Raw genomic sequence first — 26784 nt, 5'->3', positions numbered from 1 at the left:
AAACCAGGCCGTTTATTTAGGAGGCTCTTTTTCTTTTTTTTTTCTTTTTTTTTTTTCCCCTCCCCAAATGTCCTGAATCTTTGAAAGGCAGCCTTTGAGCAGCAGCCCCAGGAGCAGAGCCCGGCCCTTGGAAACCCGAGCAGTGTCGGGAGCCAACACTAGATGCCAGCAGATCCTGCAGGAATCTCTGGGCAATGGGGGGAAGAGAAATGCAGCAGAACTCCTGAGCTTCCCGAGAATTCCCCGTGGGAATAATTCCCATGTGTTGTCCAACAAAGCACCGGGCAGGCAGAGTGAAGAGCTGAGTCTGGGTTGGAGTGTGGTTACATCTGCAGCATGGAATGGTTTGGGTGGAAGGGACCTTAAAGATCACCCAGTGCCACCCCTTGGCATGGGCAGGGACACCTTCCACTGTCCCAGTTGCTCCAACCCGGCCTTGGACACTTCCAGGGATCCAGGGGCAGCCACAGCTTCTCTGGGCACCCTGTGCCAGGGCCTGCCCACCCTCCCAGCACCAGTCTGGGCTCCTGGTCAGCTCTGACAATGAATGAGCAACCTTGGAACAAAGTGCCTTTTGCTGCTGGTTAGTTTACACTTGAGTCTCATTTTCCAACAGACTCCTGAGCTTCCTGTGGTCAGAAAGGATGAAAAACTCTCTTTAGAAAGCTCCCCTTTAAGCTGAAACCAGGGGTTTCCTTCAGCAGGTTCCACTGGAGTGACCTTGGCGGGAGTGTTTCCACTTGAGCTTTGCTGCTCTGCAGCTCGTCAGCCACGGGCTGGAGGGTTGGAGACAGAACATCCCAGCCCAGCTCAGTCCTGGGTGTCACAGAACAGGCTGGAAAGGACCTCAGAGATCGTGGAGTCCAACCTCTGAGCCAACAGCACCTTGTCACCCGGACCAGGGCAGCGAGTGCCACGGCCAGTTTCCTCTTAAACACCTCCAGGGACGGTGACTCCACCACCTCCCCGGGCACCCCATTGCAGTGCTCTCTGTGGAGAACCTCTTCCTAATGCCCAGCTTAAACCTCGGGTCACACACCACGGGGTTTGTGGGGTCACACACCATGAGGTCTGTGGGGTCACACACCATGAGGTTTGTGGGGTCACACACCATGAGGTCTGTGGGGTCACACACCATGAGGTTTGTGGGGTCACACACCATGAGGTCTGTGGGGTCACACACCACGAGGTCTGTGGGGTCTCACCCCACGGGGTTTGTGGGGTCACACATTACAAGGTTTCTGGGTATGTGCACTACGAGGTTTGTGGGGTCTCACCCCACGAGGTTTGTGGGGTCACACTCTGTGAGGTTTGTGGGGTTACACTCCCTGAGGTTTCTGGGGTCACACACCATGAGGTTCCTGCGTTAACAGCCTGCAAGGTTTGTGGGGCCACACACCACGAGGTTTGTGGGGTCACACAACACAAGAGTTGTGGGGTCACACCCCACGAGGTTTCTGGGGTCACACCCCATGAGGTTTCTGGGGTCACACTCCACAAGGTTTGTGGGGTCACACTCCACGAGGTTTGTGGGCTCTCACACCACGAGGGAGGAGCCCTCCTGGGGTGGGTCAGCCCGGCAGGGTGGGCGGGGGTAACTCACGTGCCCCGTTGGTCTGGTACCGCTCCGAGGGCACGCTGGGCACGCTGCTGCCCACGTCGTTGACGGCGATCACCCGGAACTGGTAGTTGACGTACGGGGCCAGGCTCAGCACGGCTGAGTTGACGCTCCCGGGGTACCTGGAGTGGTTGTGCCACATTCCCGGCTGGAAGCGATCCTCCTCAAACTGCACGATGTAGTCTGGGGGAGCACAGGGAGGGCTCGTGAAGGGCTGGGGGAAGGGCTGGGTGAAGGGTTGGGTGAAGGGTTGGGTGAAGGGTTGGGTGAAGGGTTGGGTGAAGGGCTGGGTGAAGGGTTGGATGAAGGGCTGGGTGAAGGGCTGGGTGAAGGGCTGGGTGAAGGGTTGGGTGAAGAATTGGGTGAAGGGCTGGGTGAAGGGCTGGGTGAAGGATTGGGTGAAGGGTTGAGTGAAGAATTGGGTGAAGGGTTGGATGAAGGGCTGGGTGAAGGGGTGAAGGGCTGGATGAAGGGCTGGGTGAAGGGTTGGGTGAAGAATTGGGTGAAGGGTTGGTTGAAGGGTTGGGTGAAGAGTTGAGTGAAGGGCTGGGTGAAGGGTTGAGTGAAGGGCTGGGTGAAGGGCTGGGTGAAGGGCTGGGTGAAGGGCTCAGTGAAGGCCTGGGTGAAGGGCCAGGTGAAGAATTGGGTGAAGGGCTGGGTGAAGGGCTGAGTGAAGGGTTGGGTGAAGGGTTGAATGAAGGGCTGGGTGAAGGGCTGGGCTCACAGGGGGCAGTGGGACCAGCCAGACCTGTGATGGGGCTGTTGTTGTCGTCCCCGGGGATCCAGGTGAGCCGCACGCTCCGCTCCGCCAGGTCCGTCAGCTCCAGGTCACGGGGCTGGTCGGGCCGTGCTGTCGGCCCAGGAATGACACAAATGAGGCTGGGATTGTCCCAGGAGCTGGGATTCCCAGTTTTCCCATCACTTTTCACCCAGACCCATGGGGGGCACATGTGCTCCAGGGCACTGATCCCACCCTGCAGCTCTCAGGACCGGTGCTAATTGTTCCTTGCCTTTAAACCCTCCTGTCCCTGCACCACTGGGGGTGGAAGCACCAGGAGTGGCTCAGCAGGGGTTTGTTTGACCTTACAGGGAGCTGTCCGGAACAGGAATGCAAACAAACAAATAGGGTGGAAGGGAAACAAAACCTCAACAAAAACATAAACTTGTTGGAAATTCCCTGAACACAACTCTGGTTTCTTTATCCATTCACGAGAACCTGCTCGTGCAATAACAGGAATAAATTCTGTCCAGGCAAAGGTCAAGGGCTCAGAAATTCAAGGTGAATTTTTTCTCCCGTCAGGGCTCAGCATTTTCAAGCGCAGGTAAAGTGATTTTTTTTTTTTTCCACTTTCCCTCAGGAGAGTGTCCCAAAGGGGCACTTTGGGGCACAAAATGTCGTGGCAAGGGACCTTCCTACCCACAGCCAGCTGGCTGGGTTTTGAAGGACAACTCGGAGAGGACTTGGAAGCATCAGCTCCCAGATTTTTCAGCTCTGACTAGGCAAACCAAAATCAACTCAGGAAACAAAACAAAGGCAACAAATTAGTGCTGATTACCTTTGGGTAACTCTCTCACACGGTTAGCAGGGACGGCTGCAAGGTAAGACAGTGGTTGTTAACCGGGTTAGTTTAGTCATTAAGCTTGGGTGGCCAAAGGAGCACCTGGCAAATGGGAAATCACACACACAGTTACGGGGCTGGGGAGGAATCGAGCCTGTGTGGGGAGCAGAGCAGGGACATCCTTCCCCCAGACACCTCCAGCCAGGCCCTCACAGCTCTGCTCGTGTTTGTAAAAGGAAAGGGGAGACATCAGCCTGGTGGGGGGTTAATGAGCTATTAGGGGGACGGGAAGGGGTGGGAATCAAGCCCAGTGGAATTACCAGGGATCTGGGGTTCCTGGTGCACTCCAGCTCGTGGAGGGCACGGGCAGGTCGTGGCATTCCCGGGAATCTGAGGTGGCCCAGAGCAGGGCATGATAAATCTGTGTTTTCCAGGTGGGTTCACAGCGAGCACAGGAGGGGAGTGGGCTCAGGTCTGTCCCTGCCTGTGCTGCCGAGGGGACACTCAGGGCCAGGATCCCCCCCAGCTGGGTCACCCCCAACTCCCCACTGCTCAGCACCCCAACATCCCCTTAAATTCACTTCCAAATTTAGGACTGTTCCCACAGAGCTCCAGCATCCACACTGGGATATTTTTGGCCGTGTGTAATAACCACTCTCCTATTTTTTCGCCCTCAAACACGAGGGGTTTTTTTTTGGGCTCCAGTTCAGCGCCGGCGCCCGGGATGAGGCAGAGTGTCCTTGCCGAGTCCTGTGAGGGAACTGCTGCCCTGCCAGCACCTCCCTGAGCACCCAGGGGACACCCTGGTGAGCAGAGACCTCTCAGCCTGACCTCGAAGGGGGTCTGTCCTGTTAAAAACGGGGCAGCTTTACCGAGCACGGTGAGATAAGCCTTGGCCGAGTCCTTGTCCAGCTCCGTGCTGGCCACGCACGTGTAGTCCCCCTGGTCCCTCTCAGCCACGCCAAAGATCGTCAGACCATCGTCTTCTTTCTTCATCCTTCAAGAAAAGCAAGAACCACACGACTGTTCCAGGCAGCAGCACCGAGGGCTGAGCGTTCTCTGCCAGGACACAGCTCCCAGCCCGACCGGAGCAGGAGGACGGCTCTGCTCCGAGGGTTTGATCAGCTGAGGAGTGTTGAGCTATTCTGGGAAACCTCATTTCCTAAGGAATCAGCAGATGTGCCCTGGAGTGTGTCTGGGGAATAATCACACCTTCGGGACAACAGCCAAGCTCAGGCTGGTGGCCCAGGATCAGATCTCCCTTCCCAAGGAGGGAGTGAGCCATGGGAAGGAAATTAAAGCTGCCCCAGGCACGGCAGATAAACGCTAATTTTGAGGCGGGTTGTTATGAACTCACCCCTTTTATCAAGATGTCCTAAAATATCTGTAAATAAAACCCACAGCAAGGCCCTGATTCACTGATAAATCAGCTGCAATTGCTGAGCAGTGTCTGTTGGAAGGAGCTGGCAAATTAAAAGTATCAAGAACGTCAAAGGCTGCCTAGATGGGAACTCGGTATTTATCCACATCATCCTGAAATGGTCTGTAAAAATGTTCCCAGCAATCCTGGGAGGGAAGATCCGTGAAACTTCTGGAAACACAGACCTGCTTCCCAGGTACAGGGGGGCATCATCCTTGAGCCAGGTGACCGTGAGCCTCAGCGTGGGGTCGTGCTTGACGCGGCAGTGCAGGCGAGGCATGGAGCCCCTCTTCACCACCTGGTCCTCGGGCCCTCTCACAATCCTGGTGGGGTCTGCCCGGGGGCACAAAGGAAGTGTCAGGCACCAAATCCCTGGCTCTTGGCTCAGAGCTTGGTGGGGATTTGGTGCTGCTTGGAAAGGACACACACGTGTTTGTCCAGCTTGGTGGATGAATGGCCTAGGATACAACTAAATTAATTCACCAAGCCATTAATTCACGCTGAACCTCTAAAAAACCCCCAGTTTTCTGAGTCAGCGGTCACATTTGCTGAACAGGGAGAGCCCTGGCAGAAACAATCCAGAAAATGTTTTCCTGTCCTCGGTTAACCCTGAGGAACACTTTGCTTTGCTGTTTGCACTGCTGATGGCATCTCCCAAAACCCCCACCAGCACCAGTACATCCCCAGCCTTGTTTTCTTCCAGCACTAAAAAGGAATTTGTACCATTTTCCAGATTCCAGCTTTGAGTCACACAGTGCCTGTCCTGCTGACAGACTTGGGTGCACCACCACCGACCTCCCTGACCCGAAATCGTTATTTCTGCTGCAAGTTCCAGAAGATCCCAGAGCCCTTCACGTCCCTACCTTTGACCTCCAGGCGAACCTGGGCCTCTGCTTTGCCCAGGATGTTGGTGGCCACGCAGGTGTAGATGCCCTGGTCCTCCTTCCGAGCCATGAACATCTCCAAGCTCCCGTTCTCGTGGGCCTTGTAGTTCCCTCCGTCCAGCGTGTTCCCCTGGCCGTTCTTAAACCTCACAACACCACAAAGGGCTGTTGTAAGGGAAGAAGGAGCAGGAAACCCCCCTGCCCTCCCCAGCCCTCGGCCTGGCAGGGGCAGTGCTGCAGCTCTTACCATCGCAGGGTGGGGATGGGGGAGCCGAAGAAGGGGCAGTCGAGCCGGGTGCGGTTGTTCTGGATGACCCTGATGAGCTGGTTGCGGGGGGCCAGGATCCGGGGGGGCACGTCTGCAAACAGCACAGAGCACAGCCATGCAGAGGGACAAGAAACCAGGTCCTGCTGCTCCTTTCCAGCCTTTCCATCCACCCTCCCGTTTCTCTTGTTTGCTTTTCCCACTGGCGCTTTCAAAACCCGGCGGAGCTTCTCCAGTCCCTCTCCTCTCCCCCTCCCTTCCAGCCTGGCTGCAGGACCCAGCTCGTGTCCTGGGACTTGGCAGGTCCATGGCAATGGATTTCTGCTCCAAAGCCCAGCTGCAGAGGTCAGGAACCTCTGTGGAGCAGCTAATGACAGAGAGGAAAGCAAATGGAGAACTTCTGCAGGGAAAAGGGGGGTTGTGAAAGAGGGAGAATACCTTTAACGTGGGCAGATGGTGAGAGGACAAGGGGGAACGGTTTTCAGTAGAAGAGGAGACATTGGATAAACATTGGATATTAGGAAAAAATTGTTCCCTGTGAGGGTGGGGAGGCCCTGGCACAGGTTGCCCATGGAATCAGAGGCTGCCCCATCCCTGGAAGTGTCCAAGGCCAGGCTGGATAAACGTGGAGCCCCCTGGGCTAGCGGGCGGCGCCAGCAGGGTGGGACTGGGTGGTCTTTAAGGTCCCTCCCAAGCCAGAGCAGGCTTGGGCTGTGTGCCCAGTGAGTGCAGGGGGCTGTGCTCACCCAGCACGCTGACGAAGGCGTTGGCCAGCAGGTAGCCGTGCTCGTTGGAGGCGTTGCACTGGTACACGGCGCTGCTGCCGATCTGCGTGTCCCGGAACACGATGGTGTCCCCGGCCACCTCCCGGCTCGGGTTGTGGGCAGAGGCTTCAACACAACAAGAGCACTCTTATTTAAAGTCTGCTTTAAGTCAAGAATTCACCGGGCAACAGCACCAAACATCCTCCCAGCCCGGCCCGGGGAAAGGAATTGGTGGTGCTTGACCTCCCCGGTCCCAGCGGTGAGCCCGTGGTGCAGCTTGGGCTCACCTCAGGCACTGCCCTGAACCAGCAGTGCCTGGTAAGGCAGTGCCTGGTAAGCAGTAAATCAGCAAAAACCACCCTAAACTAGTAGTAGTGGCCCTAATTAGCAGAAACAGCCCTAAACTAGCAGGAACAACCCTAAACTAGCAGTGAAGACCTTAAACTAACAGAAACTGCCCTAAACTAGCAGTAAAGACTCTAAACTAGCAGAAACTAGTCTAAACTAGTAGCAACAGCCCTAATTAGCAGAAACAACCCTAAACTAGCAGGAACAACCCTAAACTAGCAGTAAAAACCTTAAACTAACAGAAACTACCCTAAACTAGTAGTAACAGCCCTAATTAGCAGAAACAACCCTAAACTAGCAGTGAAGACCTTAAACTAACAGAAACTGCCCTAAACTAGCAGTAAAGACTCTAAACTAGCAGAAACTAGTCTAAACCAGTAGCAACAGCCCTAATTAGCAGAAACAACCCTAAACTAGCAGTGAAGACCTTAAACTAACAGAAACTGCCCTAAACTAGCAGTAAAGACTCTAAACTAGCAGAAACTAGTCTAAACCAGTAGCAACAGCCCTAATTAGCAGAAACAACCCTAAACTAGCAGTGAAGACCCTAAACCAGCAGAAACTACCCTAAGCTAGCAGTAAAGACTCTAAACTAACAGAAACTGCCCTAAACTGGCAGTACCAACCCTAAACCAGCAGCAGGGCCAGTGTGTGGGGCTGGAGCCCGGGCAGTGCCTGGCACCCCAGCAGCAACTCTGGCTCAGCCACGGGACCCTGGGCTGGGTTTGTGGTGGGGTTGGCACAGCCCCTCCCGCTCACCTTCGATGGGCTCCCCGTTCACCAGCCACTGGATGGAGGGTTTGGGGTTCCCGTTGGCTCGGCACACCAGCCTCCCGTCCTCCCCGGGGGCCAGGATGAGGTTTTCAGGTTCATCCAGCCAGTACGGGGCAGCTGGAAAACACCCCGGGGTCCCAGTTACACCCCAGGGCCCCAGTTACACCCCAGGGCACCAGTTACACCCCAGGGTCCCAGTTACACTCCAGGGTCCCAGTTACACCCCAGGGCACCAGTTACACCCCAGGGCACCAGTTACACCCCAGGATCCCAGTTACACTCCAGGGTCCCAGTTACACCCCAGGGCCCCAGTTACACCCCGGGGTCCCAGTTACACCCCAGGGTCCCAGTTACACCCCAGGGCACCAGTTACACCCTGGGGTCCCAGTTACACCCCAGGACCCCAGTAACACCCCAGGGTCCCAGTTCCACGGGCAGCAGCTCCCCCTCTGCTGCTCCTGGAGATGCGGGACAAGGAAAATTCCCTCCTCTCCAGGGGGTTTCCCCCGGTGGGCTCAGGGTCCCTCCCCTCTTTGGCCACACGAGCCCACCCTTCATGTCAGTGAAGTTCAGCTGAGAGCTCATCTCACGCTGCTTTTAGGGCAGTTTGGACAAGGTGGGGACAGTTTAGGGGGGATCTGAGGGAGAAATTCCTCCCTGGGAGGGTGGGGAGGGCCTGGCACAGGTTTCCCAGAGAAGCTGTGGCTGCCCCATCCCTGGAGATGTCCCAGGCCAGGCTGGAGCAACCTGGGCTAGAGGAAGGTGTCCCTGCCCATGGGACAGTCTTTAACATCCCCTCCAACCCAAACCATTCCATGACCCTACAAAGACCCACCGATGGCTGGACACGGCACAGAACCAGCCCCTCTGGGAAGCCCCCAGTGCCCCTCCCAGCAGCCAGAGCCCCCCTCCCGTGCCCTCCCAGCTCCTGGCGTGGGGGTCCCCGAGATGGGAAGGTAAAGGTGACGTACCCTTCACTCTCACCGAGATCGTGTGGCGGATGCTGCCCATCTTGTTGGAGGCCAGGCAGAAATACTCCCCGGAGTCCTCCTCGGACACGTTGGAGATGCGAAGGGCCTTGTTGAAGTTCTCCAGCTTGGTTTTGCCCACGGGGAGCTCCCCTCCTTTCTTGTACCACATGATGTCCGGTGCTGGGCTGAGGGGAGGGGAGCAGGTCAGTGCTTTTGGCAGGCAGGGAAACGGCTCCCAAGAAAGCGGCTGATGATCCTGCACTGGGAAGCACTCACGGCCAGGGAGAAGGGCTGAGCCAGCTGCTGGGCCACCCCCCTTCAGACCACCACCCCTAAACCAGGACCCTGAGCACCACCAGCTTCACCTCATGGCTTGGGGGGTGCAGGATCAGAGAACCCTGGAATGCTCTGGGTTGGAAGGGTCCTTGAAGACCATCCCATTCCAACCCCCTGCCATGGGCAGACCAGCAGGGCACTGGGGTAGAACCACAGCTGTCCTCACCCACAGCATGGTGAGGAGCTTCCAGGAGATCCACAGATCTAAGGAGAAACCAGTGGGGAATTATCCTTGGACAAGCATCCAGAGACACCTGCAAACCTCAGCTCTCCATCTCCTCGATGCTTTTGTGCATCAAGTAGGTTATGAGAGCCTTGTTAAGAGAGGAATGACCCCTTTTTCCCAGACAGAGGTGTTTCCATGGTGACTCAGCACCCTGGTCCCGGTTCATCCCACTGGGAATGACCCTGTCCCCCCCAGGGTACGTACACTCCAGATGCAATGCACTCCAGCAGGAGATCCACCCCTCGGAGCACCATCTGGCTGCTGGTGGTCCCGTAGGGATACATGAAGCTGGGAGTCGTTTCCGTGATCCCTCGGGCTGGAATCAGCAGGGGAGAGAAAGAGAAAACAAAAACAAAAGAAACAAAACACGGGTTTTTTTAAAAAAAAAAAAGTCTCCTCGGGGGCCAGAAACACTCAGCTCCCCCGCCGACCTGGGAGGCTGAACTCCCCCAAAAATGCACCTGGAGGGGACAGGAGGGTTCCAAATGGGGTTTAAATGAAGAAATGAAAGGGTGGAGAGAGGATGCTGGGCGGGCAGGGGGGTAGAGGAGCAGCAGAGGGTGGGCAGAGGGAGCTGAGCCACGGGAATGGTCCCTGTACCAGCAGCTCCCACCTTTCCTGCCCATCCCTGCCTCTGGCACAAGGAAATGGGCTGAGACTGGGAAATACTGATGGACAAACACGTGATGAAGGACGAAGTGGTCACAGGAGGGGTTTACTCAGGGAGTTGGGACACTTGGACACAGAGATTTCAGGAACATGGAGCATCCTGGCACTGCCTGGGGCTCCAGCAGCACCAAAGAGCTTCTCCAGCCCCACCAAGGGCCTGGAAGGGCAGGGCCCTTTGGAAAGGAACAACTCAGCCACCAAAATGACACATTTCAGGACTGGACAGGGAAGTTTAATAGGAGAGAATCAGGGGAAGACACGAGGCAACTCTCCACAGATACACACGGTGAGGATCTCCTTGTAGGGGGGAAAATTATTTATTTATGGAATAAATTCCATTAATAAGTGGAATTATTGACCTAGATCTGGATCAGTGAGGACAAAACGGGATGAGATGGGTTTGAAAGCAGCAGTAGCAGAGATGGAAGTTACGAGATTAGGAAAGGGGGTGGAATGGGCAGGGCTGGCACAGGGACTCTACAAATCCTGGGGGGATCCGTGGGCAGAGCCCACCCCGGGGCAGGAGCAGGAGCTTGGGGTGCAGCCCAAAGCCTCTCCTGAACCCCCAAAGCTTCTTTGGCCCAGTGAGCAGGAGGCAGCCGGGTGTGCCCAGTGCCAGGAGGGCTTGGGGGATGCCCACGTTTCTTTGGGAAGCCTCCAGAGCTGTGCCAGGGGGAGAAGGAGGGGGGAGAGGACAGGGGCTGTGCTGGAGTTCCCAGCCTGGCATGAGGGAAGGGAAACTCAGCCTCGGGAGTTAATCCATGCCTTGGAAAGGACTCCTCACCAGCCAGAGCCACACATCCCACTGTGGGCCACCCAGGGGGATCCCCGAGGGTTAGTCAGTTATTCCATTAATGGGTTACCAGGGCAGGGAGAGCTTTGCTGGATCCACAGGGGTTGGTTCTGGGCAGGCAGACGCTGCCCTTTGCATCCCTGCCTCTGGAGAGGGTCTCATTCCCGGGTATCCCAACCCACCCCGGGCTCTGGGGGGGCACAGCAGAGCCAGGGGCTGGGCTTGGAGCTGGAGTTTATCCCAGCTCCCACCTCTCAACCACATCCATGAGCTTCTCCCATCCCATTAGGGCAGTGGGATATTTTTTGTGGGCTTTTGTCAGCCAACAGGCTGCAGGACTCACTCCTAGCACAGCCCTGCTGGCTCAGGAGCCCAGGGCAGAACTAGCAGAGCTAAAGCAGCAGTGCAAGGCAAATTTTGTGAGCCATTTATTAATGATGACAATTAAAAATAAGGGAGATAAATTAGTATCCTACCCACCTGTTTAACAAACAAAACAACAGCGTTGCACAACTGAGAGACTTTTTGCCTCAGCGCAGCATCACTAAGAAATGTTTTGCTGTTTCTAAGAAGGATCAGCCAGAAATTCTCCCAGTTCTGCTCTGGCTCTGAAGGTGTGGAAGCTCCAGCTGGAAGCTCTCAGCCATCCAGCAAAGTCTCACTCATCCCTCTGGATGGATCAGAACCGGAAAAATAAATCCCCTGGTTGTTTCCTTCTGCTCCAAAACAGACTCTGCTTCCAAACTGGTGGTTCCAGAAACATCCACTGCCCCCTCCCACAGCCCTGACCTGGTGGCATCTAAAAATTCTCCATCCCCTCTGGTGTCCAGGGCTGTGCACACCCTGACACATCCCAGCTGCTCTCCTGCTGCACAGCCAGCTCCAAACACCCCACAGGTTTGCCAAAAAGGACAGAGAAAAACACCAAAACAGGCCTTGGTTTCCATTTTAAAAAAAAAAAGTGAGAAACTTCTGCTGATAAAATATCCAGTTAATCCTTTTAGCTTGTTTTCCCCTGGATAACTGCAGCCAGTTTGTCCCCACAATCCAGCTTGGCAGCAGGGAAATCCCTGCTCTTGCCCTGGGTGGGAGAAGGGCTGGGTGGGATGTCCCAGGGGCTGTTTGGGATATCTGTCCCCCCCAACCTCACATCCACACAGCACATCCCATGTCCCTGAGGTAAGGAATATCCCAGGAATGAGAGTCCCAGCCTCTGGAGATCCCTTTGCCAGCTGGCTCCAGTGCTGTGCCCGTCCCAGCACCCCAAGGCAGAGGCACTGAGAGCCCCGAGACCCCCAAACCCCCCAAATCCTCGGGATCCTGATGGCCCTGTGCCCACCCCAAAGACTCCTCGCTTGCCCCAGCTGGTTCCAGTGGCCAGCAGAGCCAGGCAGGTCATTCCAGGGAGAACCACGGGGTCAGCAGCAAGGAAAAGGGCTGAGGGTAACAATTATTCCACCAGCTCATCAACTATTAATTAATGAAGTGCTGGGTTGGACTTAGGTCTGCACAGGGGTGTGAGGGAGCGGCTGGAATTCACTGGGGCCAGGAGGTTTTCCAGGGGGTGCTAAGTGCAAATAGTCCTGACAATGCAAAGAGCAGGAAGTTTATCCCAAAACAAGAATAGGACAGAAATCTTGGAGGCTGTGCAGATAAAATCTCATTTTCCTGACTAACTCTTCGGGCATCCCTTTGCCCTGAACAGCAACGAGCAGTGGGAGCTCAGGCAGCCCAGGACCACCCCTGTCCACTGGAGTTCTCAGCCCAGGACCACCCCTGTCCACTGGATTTCTCAGCCCAGGACCACCCCTGTCCACTGGATTTCTCAGCCTGGGATCACCCCTGTCCACTGGATTTCTCAGCCTGGGATCACCCCTGTCCACTGGATTTCTCAGCCTGGGATCACCCCTGTCCACTGGAGTTCTCAGCCTGGGATCACCCCCGTCCACTGGATTTCTCTGTCCCTGAGAGAGGCATCTCCTCTCACTCCTTTCTCCCTGAGGAACGCTGCAGCTCGTGCAGCCCCCATGGAAGCTGATTTTGCTGCCAATCCCTTTTCCCAGCCGTTTCTCCCAGCATTTCCAGACCATTCCCAGCCCCTTTGCTGCCACCAGCACTTCCAAGGCTGGTTCTGCCTCAGAGCCTTCCTCAGGAACCTCCTGCTCCTGATGCCAAATCCCCGTTCCCTGGGCAGGGAGGGAACTTGCCTGGCACAGTCCCCTCTTCTCACACTCCAGCTCTGTCTGCTCTGGGCTGGCAAAAGCCCTCCTTGTCCCCAAAAGTCCCCGTGGCACAATAAGAAGTGCCCTGGGTCGTGCCAGGCCCAAGGGAAGCTGTGGCTCTGGGGGGGACACTCCAGGGCACGGTGGGGACCAGTGTGGGGCATCCCTGGGGTTGTGCCCACCCTGCTGCCACCCGACCCCGGCCCCAAAAGCAGCAGGAGGGGCAGAAAGGGAGTTCTGCCCCATGGCAGCACCCGAGCTGGGGGGCTTTGGGGGGTGCTCACATCCCTGGCACTGCCTGGGCTCTCAGCATCACCCAACCCAGACCCATCTCCCACATTATCCCAGCACATCCCTGACAATTCCAATCCATGTATCAATTCCAACCCATGTGACAATTCCAACCCATGTGACAATTCCAATCCATGTGACAATTCCAATCCATGTGACAATTCCAATCCATGTATCAATTCCAATCCATGTATCAATTCCAATCCATGTATCAATTCCAATCCATGTATCAATTCCAATCCATGTGACAATTCCAATCCATGTGACAATTCCAATCCATGTGACAATTCCAATCCATCCCGGGGCAGTGACCTGGGGCCCTGCGTGGTTTTGTGTGGGAGGCAAAACTGATGAGTTTGGGATGGGCTTCTCCCAGCAGAGGCAGGACCCAGAGGGAATTCCCTGCCCAGAAAAAAAGGGCAGGAGCCTCGGGAAAGCCTACAGCACACCTCCAACCTCTCAGCACACAAACAAAGCTCCTGGATTCCAAGAAAACCAAATACTCCTCTTTTTTTTTTGGGAAAGCCTCCAGCACACTTCCAACCTCTCAGCACACAAACAAAGCTCCCAGATTCCAAGAAAACCAAATACTCCTCTTTTTTTTTTGGGAAAGCCTCCAGCACATGTCCAACCTCTCGGCACACAAACAAAGCTCCCGGATTCCAAGAAAACCAAATACTCCTCTTTTCTTTTTCTTTTTTTTTTCCTTTTGTTTTTCCTCTCCCAGTCACTGCCTGGTTTTAGCTGCAAACACACGAGATGCTCTTCCTGGAGCTGCTCTTCCTGGAGCTGCTCTTTCTGAGGACACCCAGAAGGGGGACACTGGGTCTGATCTTTAAATCATGACAGGAGGGAGCAACCCCGGGCTCGCTCAGATCCTCTTAACCCCGACACCTCCCGAGCTGGGGCTCTGCAGATCCTCTTAATTAGCTTAAAAACCTCGCTCATTGGAAAGGTGAAAGCTTCCAGGGGGCTTGAGCTTGTTTTTGTCCCTATTTTTTGGCAAAGCTGAGGGCACAACCCCCCGAGGGGCCGGGGGGGCCCGGTTAGTGCGGGGTCAGTCGGGTTAGGGGGGAGGTTAAACCAGAGCAGGGGCTCCACAAGCCGGGCTGGACTCACCACTGTACATGGCAGTGTGATTTCCTAAAGACGTTTCGTTATGGGGCTTCTCTGCAATAAACAAAACACGGTGAGCGACCAAGGGGCACCAAGCGAGGGGGGGACGGGCAGGAGGCAGCACAGGGGGCAGAACAACCTCCCCAAAGCGAGGGGGGACAGCAGGACAGGGGGCAGAACAACCTCCCCAAAGCGAGGGGGGACAGCAGGACAGGGGTCAGAACAACCTCCCCGAGGAGAGGGGGGACAGCAGGACAGGGGACAGAACAACCTCCCCAGAGCGAGGGGGGACAGCAGGACAGGGGACAGAACAACCTCCCCAAAGTGAGGGGGGACAGCAGGACAGGGGACAGAACGACCTCCCCAGAGCGAGGGGGGACAGCAGGACAGGGGACAGAACAACCTCCCCGAGGCGAGGGGGGACAGCAGGACAGGGGACAGAACGACCTCCCCACGGGCAGGAGCGACAGGCAGGGGCAGGGAGACAGAAGCACAGCTGCCCTCCGGGACAAACAGGGCCACAGAGGGGTTGTTTTTCCTCCCGCCAGGTGGGAAGGCAACTGAACTGCGCGTGAAAATCACAGGGTAAACATTTCCGAGAAGTGTTTTGCTCCGAAAGAAACAAAATTGCTTTTAAAAAACCAAACAAACAAACAAAGGAGATGTTTGGGTTTTTTTCCTCTCGGTTTCTTAACCACAAAGAAAATCGTCTTCCAGCTGCTTTTCCCCCAGCACGAAGCAGAGGCTGGGCACAGCCAGGGGTTGGGCACAGCCAGGGGTTGGGCACAGCTGGGCAGTGGTGTGGCGATGGGGAAAGGTGAACAAATCAAAATAATAATAATAATAATAATAATAATAATAATAATAATAATAAGGCTCTAAAAGCATAACCTGCTGTAAAATCCCTTTTAATGACAAGGTAAGGAGAGCAGGTTGTGTTCCAGCTCCTCAATAAGATGCTGCTCTTGTTTATGGACACCCAGCACGAGCCATCAGCTATGAAGAATAATCCCCACTCTGAGAGGAGTGGGGGGATTCATCCTCCTGACCTGAGAGCGCTGCAGGATCTGCCCTTCCCAGCTCACATCAGCACCCAAAAGGGGGTTAAGAGAGCCCAGAAGATGCCCCAAGAGCTGCCTGGACCTGGATCCACCACCAAACAATGCACAGAGGGATCCCTCCCTGCAGCCTTTCCATTCTCCTCTCCTTGCATCCCATGGCAATCCCATGCCATGATTTTCCAGCACCTTTTTTTAAGGAGCCAGAGCTCCTGGCTTGAGGCTGAGACGATCAAAGAGCTTGAGACAAATTCAAGCTCAGCCCCTTTGAACAATGTAAATATAACCCACTTTTTCCTGTAGTGACAGGTGAGAACTCAGAGCCTGAGTTCTCGAAATCACCAAGAGCTCTGGGGGGCTCCCGGGGTGGAATTTGCATCTGATCACACAGCAGATGTTTCCTGAGGAAAACTGGGAGAGAGGGCCCAGTTCTCCACATCCAGGGAGTGAAGTGGTGGCCCCTGAGTGCAGCAGGAGGGGGAGCTCGTGGCTGTGGGCACACACAAACCTGCCAGGGTTTCACCCACATCGCTCCTGGACCTGCACAAATCTGCCAGGCTGGAGCCTCTGGGGGCTCAAACCACCCCAGATCCTGCTTTGCCAGGATTTCCCCAGCTCACACCAATCCAGGGCTCAGTCCTTCCCCAAGAGGTGAGCCCTGGGATTCTCTGCCCAGCTCTGTAAACAGGCAAATAAAATTCAGAGTTAAGGACCTGCTCCCCTGCCCTGCTGGCAGAGCCTGCTGCAGGATTTCAATTGCTGGGTCTCCACTCAAGCTCTGCACAGAGGAGAGGCTGCCACAAGGAAGTGTAAAACCCCCCCAGGCCCTGCCTGAGGTCCCTTTAACAGCAATTCCTGCTGATTTGAGCTGCTGGGAGATCAAATTAAACTCCCACCACTGGCAGCCAGGAGCTCCTCGTGCCTGCTCTGCCCCCCCAAAACACAGCCAGCACCCTCTGCCTCCCGGCTGGACCTCACTGGGAAGGGGTGATGGCTCCTGGCTGATGACTGGGGCCGAGAGAGGATGGGTTTATATTGACTGCTGATTTTTTTGGTGCTCTGCACACACCTCCCACCCCCCCAAAACAGAGCCTGTGCTCTGCAGGACCCGCAGCAACTCAGCAGCCTCAGCTCAGTCCCCTCTGCCAGCGGCCCCACAGCACACCAGGAGCTCCTTTTCCTTCAAACAACCTCCTTTGTGGAGCAGAAGCCACTGGAGGCTGGACCTGCTCTGCAGAGAGCCCTGGGGGTGCCCCTGTGTCCCCCAGGGTGATGCTCCTCCCGTGGGGACACCGGGATCACCCAGGGTCACCCCCCGAGGGCTCCGTGCCCCCTGCCAGCACATTCCCAGAGGGAAGGAGCCAAAGAGCAGCTGGGCAGGGACACCCTGAGCTGGGCAAGGCTGGCACACACTCAGCTCCCCACCCTCGGGGCAGCACCAGCCCCTGGAGCCAAACCTGGAGCAAAGGGAGGCCACGTCCAGCTCCACTTCCAGCTCCTCAAAGGGGGAACGATCCCCCAGGATTTCACCTTTCCCTGCGGATGGTGGGAACACCCCACCTGGGCTGGACCCTTCCCAGCTCATCCCACACACGTGGATTTAGGGATACCTGCACCAAGAAGCTGCTGGAGGGGACCAGAGGAGCTCCCCAAGGACCATCATCCCTCATCCAAACCCCTTCCTGCGCCGTCCTAAATAAACAAAGGAGGCCACTCTTCTCCCTGGGAGGTTCCAAGGTGTCTGGAAGGAAACCCCTGGCCCAGGGGAGCCCCAGCCCCGTGACACTTACTGGTTTTCACCTTGAGGGTGAAGGGGTTCTTCTGCTGGATGGTGTGGGTGAAGTGGAAGCGGGCGTTGCAGCTGTAGTCGGTCAGGGCGTCCTGCAGGATCACGTTGGAGAAGTAAAGGTCCCCGTTCTGCCCCTGGGACACTCGCTTGTCCTGCTGGATGGGCTCCATGGCTGTGGGCACAGCGGGCACAGCGGGCACTGAGACAGGGCTGGGGGCTCCTGACCAGCCCCAGGGCAGGGGGGGTGTCTCTGAGCTCTGAATCAGGGTGAGGACCATAAACTAGCAGGAACTACCCTAAACAAGTAGAAACAACCCTAAACTAGCAGCAAGGACCCTAAACTAGCAGTAAGGACCCTAAACTAGCAGGAACAACCCTAAACTAGCAATAAGGAACCTAAACTAGCAATAAGGAACCTAAACTAGCAATAAGGAACCTAAACTAGCAGAAACTGCTCTAAACTATCAGAAACTACCTTCAACTAGCAGTAAAGAGCCTAAACTAGCAGAAACAACACTAAACTATCAGCAACTGCCCTACACTAGCAGAAAATGTCCTAAACTAGCAATGAAGACCCTAAACTAGCAGAAACTGCCCTAAACTAGCAGAAAATGTTCTAAACTAGCAGAAACTACCCTAAATTATCAGCAATTGCCCTAAACTAGCAAAAAATGCCCTAAATTAGCAATAATAACCCTAAACCAGCAGTAAAGACCCTAAACTTGCAGAAAGTACTCTAAACTAGCAGTAAAAGCCCTAAACTAGCAGTAACAGCCCTAATTAGCAGGAACAACCCTAAACTAGCAACAATGACCTTAAACTAGCAGAAACTCCCTTGAACTGGCTGGAACAACCCCAGACTAACAGAGACTACCTTAAATTATCAGAAAGAGCCCTAAACTATCAGAACTGCCCCAAACTAGCAATAACAACCCTAAACTAGCAGTAGCTGGGCTGAACTACCAGAAACCAGCCTAAAGCAGCAGCAGGGACCCTGCAGAGGGTTGTTGGGAGCCCTGAGGGGTGGGCAGGGGGTTCCCCACTCACAGCTGCTCATCCAGAAGATGACGGGCGGGGGCAGCCCCGGGGGGGGGTTGCACTGCAGGCTCAGAGGGGCCCCTTCATCCACCTCGATCACATCCACCTTCTCCTTGGGCCACAGGGGAGACTCTGCCACGGGAAACAAGGGCACGTGAGGGAGGGAGGGACGATCCACGGAGCTCTTCCCGCTGGGCCTGGCCTGCTTTCCATGGGGTGGCCTCGATGCAAACTTCATTTCTGCCTGGGCATGACTCCCTGAAATCCATGCCCTTGAATCCATGCCCTTGAATCCACACCCTTGAGTCCATACCCTTAAATCCATACCCTTAAATTCATGCCCTTAAATCCCTTAAATCCATACCCCTGAATCCATGCCCTTGAATCCATGCCCTTGAATCCATACCCTTGAATCCATACCCTTGAATCCATACCCCTGAATCCATACCCCTGAATCCATACCCCTCAATCCATACCCTTGAATCCATGCCCTTGAATCCATGCCCTTGAATCCATGCCAAATGTTTCCCTGTTGGTTACAGCCATAACCCCCCCAACCCTGGATGCCCCTGGAGACAGGTGAGAGCTGGAGGAGGCTGAGATCCCAGAATCCCAGAAGATGCCAAGTTGGAAGGGACCCACAAGGACCATCCAGTCCAACCCTCAGCCCTGCACAGCCCCAGCCCCACAGTCCCTGTGCCCCAGAGGATCAGCCAAACCCTCCTGGAGCTCTGGCAGCCTTGGGGCTGTGCCCACTGCCCTGGGGAGCCTGGGCAGTGCCCAACCACCCTCTGGGGGAAGAACCTTTCCCTGAGATCCAACCTGCCCCTGCCCTGGCACAGCTCCAGCCCTTCCCTGGCTTCCATCCCTGCTCCCTTCCTGAGGGATTTGGAACTGCCATGAGCTCTCCCCTCAGCCTCCTCTTCTCCATCTGGACACACCAAGTGCCCTCAGCTGCTCCTCAAGGCCCTTCCCCACCTTTGTTGCCCTCCTTTGGACTCTCTCTGATGGCTTCACATCTCTCCTGGCCAGAACTGTCCCGGTGTTCCCGGCGAGGCCACACCAGCTCTCCGTGCCCCCTCCACAGCACAGACCCCCCCTGCCCTCCTGGGGTGACTCACTGGACACCTGGAGGTGGATCTTGCTGGAGAGGGCAGTGCCATAGTCGTTCCTGGCAAAGCACTGGTACTCCCCCTCGTAGTCCTCGGCCCTGCCCCCGCTGTGGAAGTCGATGACGAGGGTCCCCGAGCGGCGCCGCATCGACACCTTGGGGTCCTTGGCCACGTTGAAGAACTTCCCATTCCGAGTCCAGGAGAAGCTGCAAGCACAGGGTGGTACCTGGGGGAGGTCCTCACCTGGGCTGGCAGAGCTGGTGGTGGCCGTGGCACAGCCAGGCTGGAGGGGGGCTGCTCCAGGGGGGCACTTACGTGGGCACGGGGTTCCCTTTGGCCTCACACTCGATGAAGATGTTGTCCCTGGGGTCCACGATGTAATCCTTCACCGACTGCTTGGTGATGGTGGGGGGCTGGGGCACTGCAGGGCAGAGGGGACACCCTGAGCAGGGCTGTGCCCACCCCTCTGCCACCCCCAGCACATCCCGAGGGGATGCCAGCCTCTTCCCCAGCCTCTTGCCCAGCCTCTTGCCCAGCCTCTTGCCCAGCCTCCATTTGTGGTTTGCAGCCCTGAGGAAACCGCCACAAGCACGGGTGGGGTGGGCTGCTCTCCCCTCTCAGACCGTGGCACTGCTCAGGTTCCCTTTAGGTACCAAAACCCCTCCTGGTTCTCACTTGGATTTCAGAAATTCCACGGTTACCTTTTCCTGCTCCCACAGATTGAATCCCATTGAAGCCCATCCTGCTCCTCAGAGAGGGGCTGCAGCTTCCAGGGACCCCCAGACATTTACAGGGGCTCCCTGTGCAAGAAGGAGGCCCTAAAGCCCCCAGGTTGGCCCCAGAGGGGCTCAAAACTGGTGTTTAGAGGGGCAGGGCTGTGAAAAGAGCCCAGAGCTGCTGCAGGACCTGGCTCTGGCCCTGAACTTGGAATTGAAGATCCCAGCCCAGGGGTGAAGGTCTGAGGGTGTTTGCTCATCCCCCCCAGAGCCAGTGATGCTCCCAATGTGCCAGGAGGTGGGGCTGAGCTTGGCACACCAGCTGGTGCCAGGCAGAGGAGCCCACCCTGCCCTCGGGGCTGCCAAAAGCCACAACAAACCCCTGCAGAAACAACATTCCCATGGTGAGGGCAGCCTGGCTCCCGCTCCAGGGACAGCCCAGAGCCCAGGAACACCTCCCGAGCTGCTCCAGCTGGGCAGGAGAAGTGGCTGCTCCTGTTCTGGCCACGGGCAATGCCCTCACACCCAGGGTGTGCCCCCAGCAGCCCCCTGCTCTGTGCAGATCCCTCATGCAGAGGACACGGACACACAGAGGGCAGGGAACACTTACATTCACTCTGAATACTTGCTGTTATCCCCCAAGTGCCAGCAGAGAGGAGAGAAGACAAGAGGTTAGTTGGGGAGCAGCCCCGGGCTCCTCGTGCCCACGGACCCAGGGGGTTGTTCCCACACTCCACACAAACCATTCCAGGGCTCAGGCTTGTCCTGAGCTTCCCCCTCGCTGCCCACGGGGGAGAAGCTGCTGCTGAGGGGTCCTGGGGGCTCTCAGCTCCCCTGCAGGAGGGTTTGCCATAAAACACAGCACAGGCTGCCTGGGGGGGCTTTGGGGTGCCCACCCCCCTCACCTGCAGCGCTGGAGACCCCCCAGCAGTCCAGAACATTCCCCCTTTCCCGTGGCTTATCCTGAGCCCCCAGCTTGGCTCAGGTGCTCTAATCCTGCTTTTGAGTCCCCTGCTCAGTTTTTGAGGCAGATTGGCTACACCAGAGAGGATTCAGGGCGACTTTCTGGAGTGTGAGTGGTTTAAAAAGAAAAAACGACAAACAAAGGAACGGGAGTGAAGGGAACCCGGCTGTGGAGCAGGAAACTCCCCCTGTGCTGAGCAGACCTTCACTCCACCTCCTGCCCCGGTTCAGGGGGAGATCTGAGAGGGGTGAAAGCACAACTTACGATCCAGAGGGACCTCGATGGTGCTGCCCAGGTGCTGGAGGCAGAGGGCGAAGACGATCCCTGCGCAGGGGAGGCGGTGCCCGGGCATCACCATCCTGGAGGGCTGGGCAGGGGCAGCCCCTCGGAGTGTCCCCGGGGCAGCAGCACGTGCAGAGGGATCCTCAGCTGCAAAACAAACCCAGGCCACCATCACAGCTCCGTTCCTGCGGGAATGGAGGGTTTCCAGCCCAAAAAACAATGTTTGTGTGGAGGGCTGGGGGGGTGAATAGAGGGGTGGTCTCCAGGCTCTGGTGGTATGAGCCCCTGGGCACAGCTCTCCCACCTCTGGGTTGTTCTGCTGGCAGAAAATCAGCTTTAGGGGGGTTATTTGTGCTCAAACCCTGGAGGGACCCCTTGGATCACAGAATCACAGGATGTGCCAAGCTGGGGTGACACAAGGGCCTTGCTCTCCCCTGGCACCGATGGAAAGTCACTCAGAGCTACTGAACACAAAAGCAGTGTACAGTCCCCAAAGAAAAAATAAAAAGGATGATTTGCTGATTAAAGAAACAATAATAATAATAATAATAATAATAACAATAACAATTGTATTTTATGGTCAAGAAATGCCTAAAAATATCCAGTCCCTCAGCCAGGGCACTGGCATGAGCCTCTGCATTCAGCCTGGGGATAGCAGGGCACTGGCTCTGGAGCTCCCCCAGTGTCCCAAAGAGCCTGGCACCGCCCTGGCACAGCTCTGGGAGTGGGGGCACAAAGAGACCTTTCCTGCCTGGTCTCTAAACAAGCCCATTTCCCCCCAGCTCCAGCCACTTCCCTGCCCAGACACTCCCTGGTGCCAGATGTGCCTCCCACCCAAAGCTCCTGAGATGCTCCTGCCAGGACCTCATTTGCCACACACCCCCCACTTTCCATTTTGCTCCTGACGACCCCCCCAGACTCCCAAAGGAGCAGCAGGGAGGATAATTCCCCCTGTGGGGACAATCCCCCTCCCTGGGGAAGGCACAGGGGCTGCATCACCTGAGTCACCACTCACTGTCCAGAGCAGAGCTGTGGGAAGGGCAGCAGCTCCCTCAGCTGAGAGCAAAAGATGCCAGCAGGGCAGGAAAGAGTGGAAAGAAGAGTGGAAAGAGTGGAAAGAGTGGAAAATCCCCAGCCCTGCTCCTGCCTGGCCCTGGCAGGGGCTCTGGCCGGGGCTGTGGAGCAGCACCAAGGCCATTTGGCGAGCAAGGGGAGCCCGTCCTCCTGGAACACAAACCCCAGGCTGCAGCTCGGGATGTGCTGCCCCTTCAGCTGTCCCCGAGCTCGGGAGGGAGGGTGGGAAGAGGGAGGGGGGACCCTGCAGGACAGACAGAAGCCGGGAGCAGGGGCTGTGGCAGCGCCGGGAACGGCGCCGGCAGCGAGGAGCAGATGTCCCGGAAAACAACCGGCCCTGACACATGGCCTGGGGAGCTCTGCTGAACCCCCCCCGGGCTCCAGGCAGCTCTGGGGACGCTGCTCCTGTCACCCTGCTGGGCAGCACCCGGGGTTGGGGGTTCTCCCCCAGGTCCTGGCTGTCCCAGTGTGTCCCAGTTCCACCAGCTGGCAGGCTGGAGGCCGGGCAGGGGCTCGGAGGGGAGCGTTGCTTTGATCTGTTCTGCTCGTTCTGAGGATTTTCCAATCCAGCTGTTGCCGTAAAAATAGTTGAAGGACAGAATAATTACAGGGTCGGGCCAGTAATTAAAGTCACGTCCAGCACTTGTGCAGTCCTGTGATCAGGTCATGCTGAACAAAGCTTTTCAAATTACTCCTTTAGCTCCCTGTCTGAGGGAAGAGATCATTTTGATCTGCAGCCTTCCTTTTTTTAAAGCAGTCCATTTCTCCAGTTGCAGCTTAAGATGAGTGATGGACCCGCTGGTTTTATGTCTCTCTGTCCCTGAGCACGAATCTGACCTGAGTTATGAACTGAACCAGCCAGTTCTGCACCCAGAGGGGCAGCAGGGAGGAGGGTTCTGGAGTCCTCAGGATGCTCCCAGAGTGATGCTTCCCATCTCTGTCACAAAATGCTTTAAACCCCCTCCATTCCCAGATATCTCAGGGCAGGGAGGGGGAAAGGCAGCAGGGACTGAAGCAGTGCACATGGACAGGCTGATCTGGGGCTGGAGAGCCAAGAAGGTGTTGTTTCCTTTAGGCTGGGTGGTGGTTGTGGGAAGGGAAAGGAGGAGGTGCCTTTGGGGGACATTTGTGCATATTGGAATAAAGAAAGGGCCGAGCCCAGACTCTGACATCTCAAATCACAGAATGGTTTGAGTTAGAAAGGAACTTAAAGCTCACCCAGTGCCACCCCCTGCCATGGGCAGCTTCCACTGGGACTGTGAATGTGGGGCAATATCAGGAGGAGGTGAATTTGCAGGTAACTCTGGAGCTGAAAAAGGGGCTGAAACCACAGGCAGAGCTCTGTGGGATTGTCCCATCACAGGGGGATCAGCCAGGGAGGATGGGCTGCAGGACAGCACCGACCAAGAGCAAAGAAACCCCATGACAGAGCACACTCAGAGTTCCTCCTGCCTTTGGGAGGGCAAATGCCAGGCTCCTCCAGTCTCCTCCAGCTCCTCCAGGCTCTTCCAGTCTCCTCCAGCTCCTCCAGGCTCCTCCAGGCTCCTCCAGGGCCCCTTTGTCTGGGCAGATGTGGGTGCAGGAACAATCCCCGGCCGTGCCTGCGTGTGTAGGTGGCTCCTGGGGACAGGCAGTGCCAGAGAACACAGCCCCCATTGTCAGGGGACAGGGACATCTCCCAGCACAGAGCCCAGAGCTGCTGTGGGAGCACAGAATTTGGAGCTGGGGGTGCTGGAGCTGCATGATGTCCATCTGCTCCTGAGGCTGCTTCAACCCAGGCTGGCCACAGGGGCCAGAGGAGACCCCTTTTCCCAGACTCAGCATTCCTTAACCACTGCTCCTGGCCCTCAGAAGGGATCTGAGTCCTGCCCAAAGGGCAGAACAAGCCCTCCCACCTCATCCCTGCAGCCTGGTGGGGATGGCCAGAGCTGGGGGAGAGCCCTCAGGGCTCCGGGAACTTCTTCCTGCAGAGTCCTGTGGGGCAGAGCTGGTCCATGATGAGGGGATATTTTATATTCCAGCTAGTTCAGCGATTTAAAATGAAGATGGAAAGCTGGGTAACAGCCTGAAAACCCTCCCAGCCAGGGAGGAGAAACTCTGGAGCTTCATTTCTCCCTGAACGTGGCAATTTAACACGCATTTTGCTCCCTCCCTGCCTCGAGGTGGGGGGAAATTTCTCCCCTCCACAGATGGTGGAGCAGCACAAGTGAATCCTCACATCCCAGCCCCGGAGCTTCCCTGCTTCCCCCCTCCATCTGCTCGGCACCAGCCCGTTCCTGCAGGGGCTGGGTGGCTCAGCCAGGAGTGCTGGGAGGGCTGGTTTGGCCCTGACCAGCAGGATGAGCTGGATGAGGCTCCTCATGAACCACATTCCACAAAATCCACTCCCTTCCCCTCCGGCTCCAGAGCTGGAATCAAAAGATGTGTGGGAACATCTCCTCTTGCTGCAGAGATCCAGCTCTCAGCCAGAACCCACTGCAGGCCAAGGCAGCACAAGCCAGGACGTGGATCCCCCCCCCCAGGGCTGATTTGGCCGGAATTTGGCTCAGAATTCCCAAAGCCCCATCCCTGCAAACAGCAACACGTGGGATGCAGAACCTGAGGGCTTCCCTGGGGGCACAAATGGCACCGGGGAAGAGCTGAAATTAATTTCCTTCCCAACAGTTGAATGAAATGAGACCTTGTGGGATAACAATGGAAACAAATCCCTTCCCTACGGCCCCACTGCTGGAAAACAACCTCGGCTCAGCCAGGAGGGTTGAGAGCAGCCACAGAACCAGTGAGTAAAGGGAATCTCTGGTTGAAGTTAAATAAAATTAAAGAGGTCCACGATGAGGGATTGTTTTTAATCAGCTCATTAGGTCCAGCAGGATGCTTTCAGCAGCAATTAGACATTTATCCTTATTTACGGCTGCAAGAGGAACAGTAAAACTTGAGGAGCTGCTGTTCCCAGGAACATTCCTGCAGCACCATTTATTGCATGTCAGCTGCTTAATTAATGCTGATTGAATAGCACAGAGCAACGTTTCCACCAAAAAAGAAAACGCTCTTGGTTTCAGATAATGAAAAACATGGATTTCAAAGGCACGTGGGGATGTGAATCCCGGGCTGGGAGAGGGAAGGGAAGGCTCCAGAGAGACCTGAGAGCCTCTTCTAAGGCCTAAAGGGGCTCCAGGAGAGCTGGAGAGGGACTTGGGACAAGGAATGGAGGGACAGGACACAGGGAATGGCTTCCCAGTGCCAGAGGGCAGGGAGAGATGGGATATTGGGAAGGAATTCTTCCCTGTGAGGGTGGGGAGGCCCTGGCACAGGTTGCCCAGAAAACCTGTGGCTGCCCCATCCCTGGAAGTGTCCCAGGCCAGGTTGGAGCAACCTGGGCTGGTGGAAGGTGTCCCTGCCCATGGCAGGGGGTGGGATGGGATGGGCTTTAAGGTCCCTTCCCACCCAAACCATCCTGGGGTCCCGTGGAACGATGCACAGACAGTCACATCCCAACAACATCCCTGAGAAACCCCTCAAAGCAAACGCTGAATTACAGGGCAGGAATCAATGGAAAGAAGGAAGGACATGATGGCCAAGGCAGGAGATGATCCCTTGGCATTCCCATCCCGAGGGATGGACGTGCCCTTTCCCCGGGGTGGGGGCAGCGCTCCCGTTCCCTCTGCCCCGAGGAGAGAGAGGAGCTTTGTGCCCGTTCCTGGCACCCAGCTCTCACAATTGTTCTGGGGAACAACTGCCCCAGCAAACCCCAGCAAACCCATTTGCATCCTGTCTTCTCCTCCTTAAAAACCCACCCTTCCCACCCATTCAGCAACTGGCACTTCAGGGCTGAGCACCCTCTGATCCCAGGGAAGAAGCAAAGTCAGGGAAAAAGGAAAGCCAGGGAAAGGAGGGTTCAGCGTCATCCCTGTACCTGCTGGAACCCCAAAGGAGTCCCCAGACAGCTTTTTTTTCCCTGTGCTCTGAAGAAAAGGACATTTCCCCAACCACAACCTGCAGCAGCAGAGCTTTGCAGAGGCACCATCCCTGCCAAAACCCTCCAGAAAAACTCCAGGCAGGCCCTTTGTTCGGGATAATTAACTGCCCATCTCTTTGTCCCATTGCACCTTCAGCACATCTTTAAGGAGCACATTTGTAAGGATTGTTGTCTTTAAGGAGCACATTTGTAAGGATTGTTGTCTTTAAGGAGCACATCTGGAAGGATTGTTGTCTTTAAGGAGCACATCTGGAAGGATTGTTGTCTTTAAGGAGCACATCTGGAAGGAATGTGTTTTCAAGGAGCACACCTTCGAGGAGCACACCTTGAAGGGATGTGTCTTTAAGGAACACATTTTTAAGGATTGTGTCTCTCAAGGAGGCAGTTAAGGTGACTGCAGGGTTACCCAGTCAAAGGCAATTTTCTCTGCAGGTTTGTGCAGTCCCTGAAAATCAGATTTCCCAGACATTTCTCATCCCCTGCTTTCCTGTCTCCCTCCTCTGCGGGATTTTTCCTTTC

General features: G+C 56.0%; 1 protein-coding gene across 32 annotated transcripts in view; it reads right to left on the bottom strand.

Moving 5' to 3' along the window:
- The window catches only part of NFASC (neurofascin), an 84515-nt gene that overhangs the window by 34821 nt on the left and 22910 nt on the right, over positions 1–26784 (bottom strand). For 17 of the 32 annotated variants that reach the window (XR_010425126.1, XM_064635601.1, XM_064635588.1 and 14 more), the window contains exons 2-19: positions 21198–21362; positions 20580–20597; positions 19569–19674; positions 19263–19459; positions 18151–18273; positions 17105–17275; positions 14260–14310; positions 9370–9481; positions 8604–8788; positions 7618–7749; positions 6493–6636; positions 5729–5840; positions 5461–5627; positions 4783–4930; positions 4050–4174; positions 3175–3210; positions 2367–2468; positions 1604–1801 (exon numbers count right to left, since the gene is read on the bottom strand). Coding sequence is in view for 31 of the 32 variants with exons in the window: in XM_064635601.1 (XP_064491671.1) it covers positions 1604–1801; positions 2367–2468; positions 3175–3210; positions 4050–4174; positions 4783–4930; positions 5461–5627; positions 5729–5840; positions 6493–6636; positions 7618–7749; positions 8604–8788; positions 9370–9481; positions 14260–14310; positions 17105–17275; positions 18151–18273; positions 19263–19459; positions 19569–19674; positions 20580–20597; positions 21198–21291 (2221 nt within the window). In the remaining variant the exon portion in view is untranslated. The remainder of the gene's footprint in view (positions 1–1603; positions 1802–2366; positions 2469–3174; positions 3211–4049; positions 4175–4782; positions 4931–5460; positions 5628–5728; positions 5841–6492; positions 6637–7617; positions 7750–8603; positions 8789–9369; positions 9482–14259; positions 14311–17104; positions 17276–18150; positions 18274–19262; positions 19460–19568; positions 19675–20579; positions 20598–21197; positions 21363–26784) is intronic. The other 15 variants (XM_064635595.1, XM_064635619.1, XM_064635600.1 and 12 more) reach the window with 5 other exon arrangements.

This window comes from Pseudopipra pipra, chromosome 25 (assembly GCF_036250125.1).
Source record: "Pseudopipra pipra isolate bDixPip1 chromosome 25, bDixPip1.hap1, whole genome shotgun sequence".
In the NCBI taxonomy this organism is placed as follows: domain Eukaryota; kingdom Metazoa; phylum Chordata; class Aves; order Passeriformes; family Pipridae; genus Pseudopipra; species Pseudopipra pipra.
The sequence above is the reverse complement of the archived record's forward strand: the minus strand, read 5'-3'. Positions and strand labels throughout refer to the sequence as shown.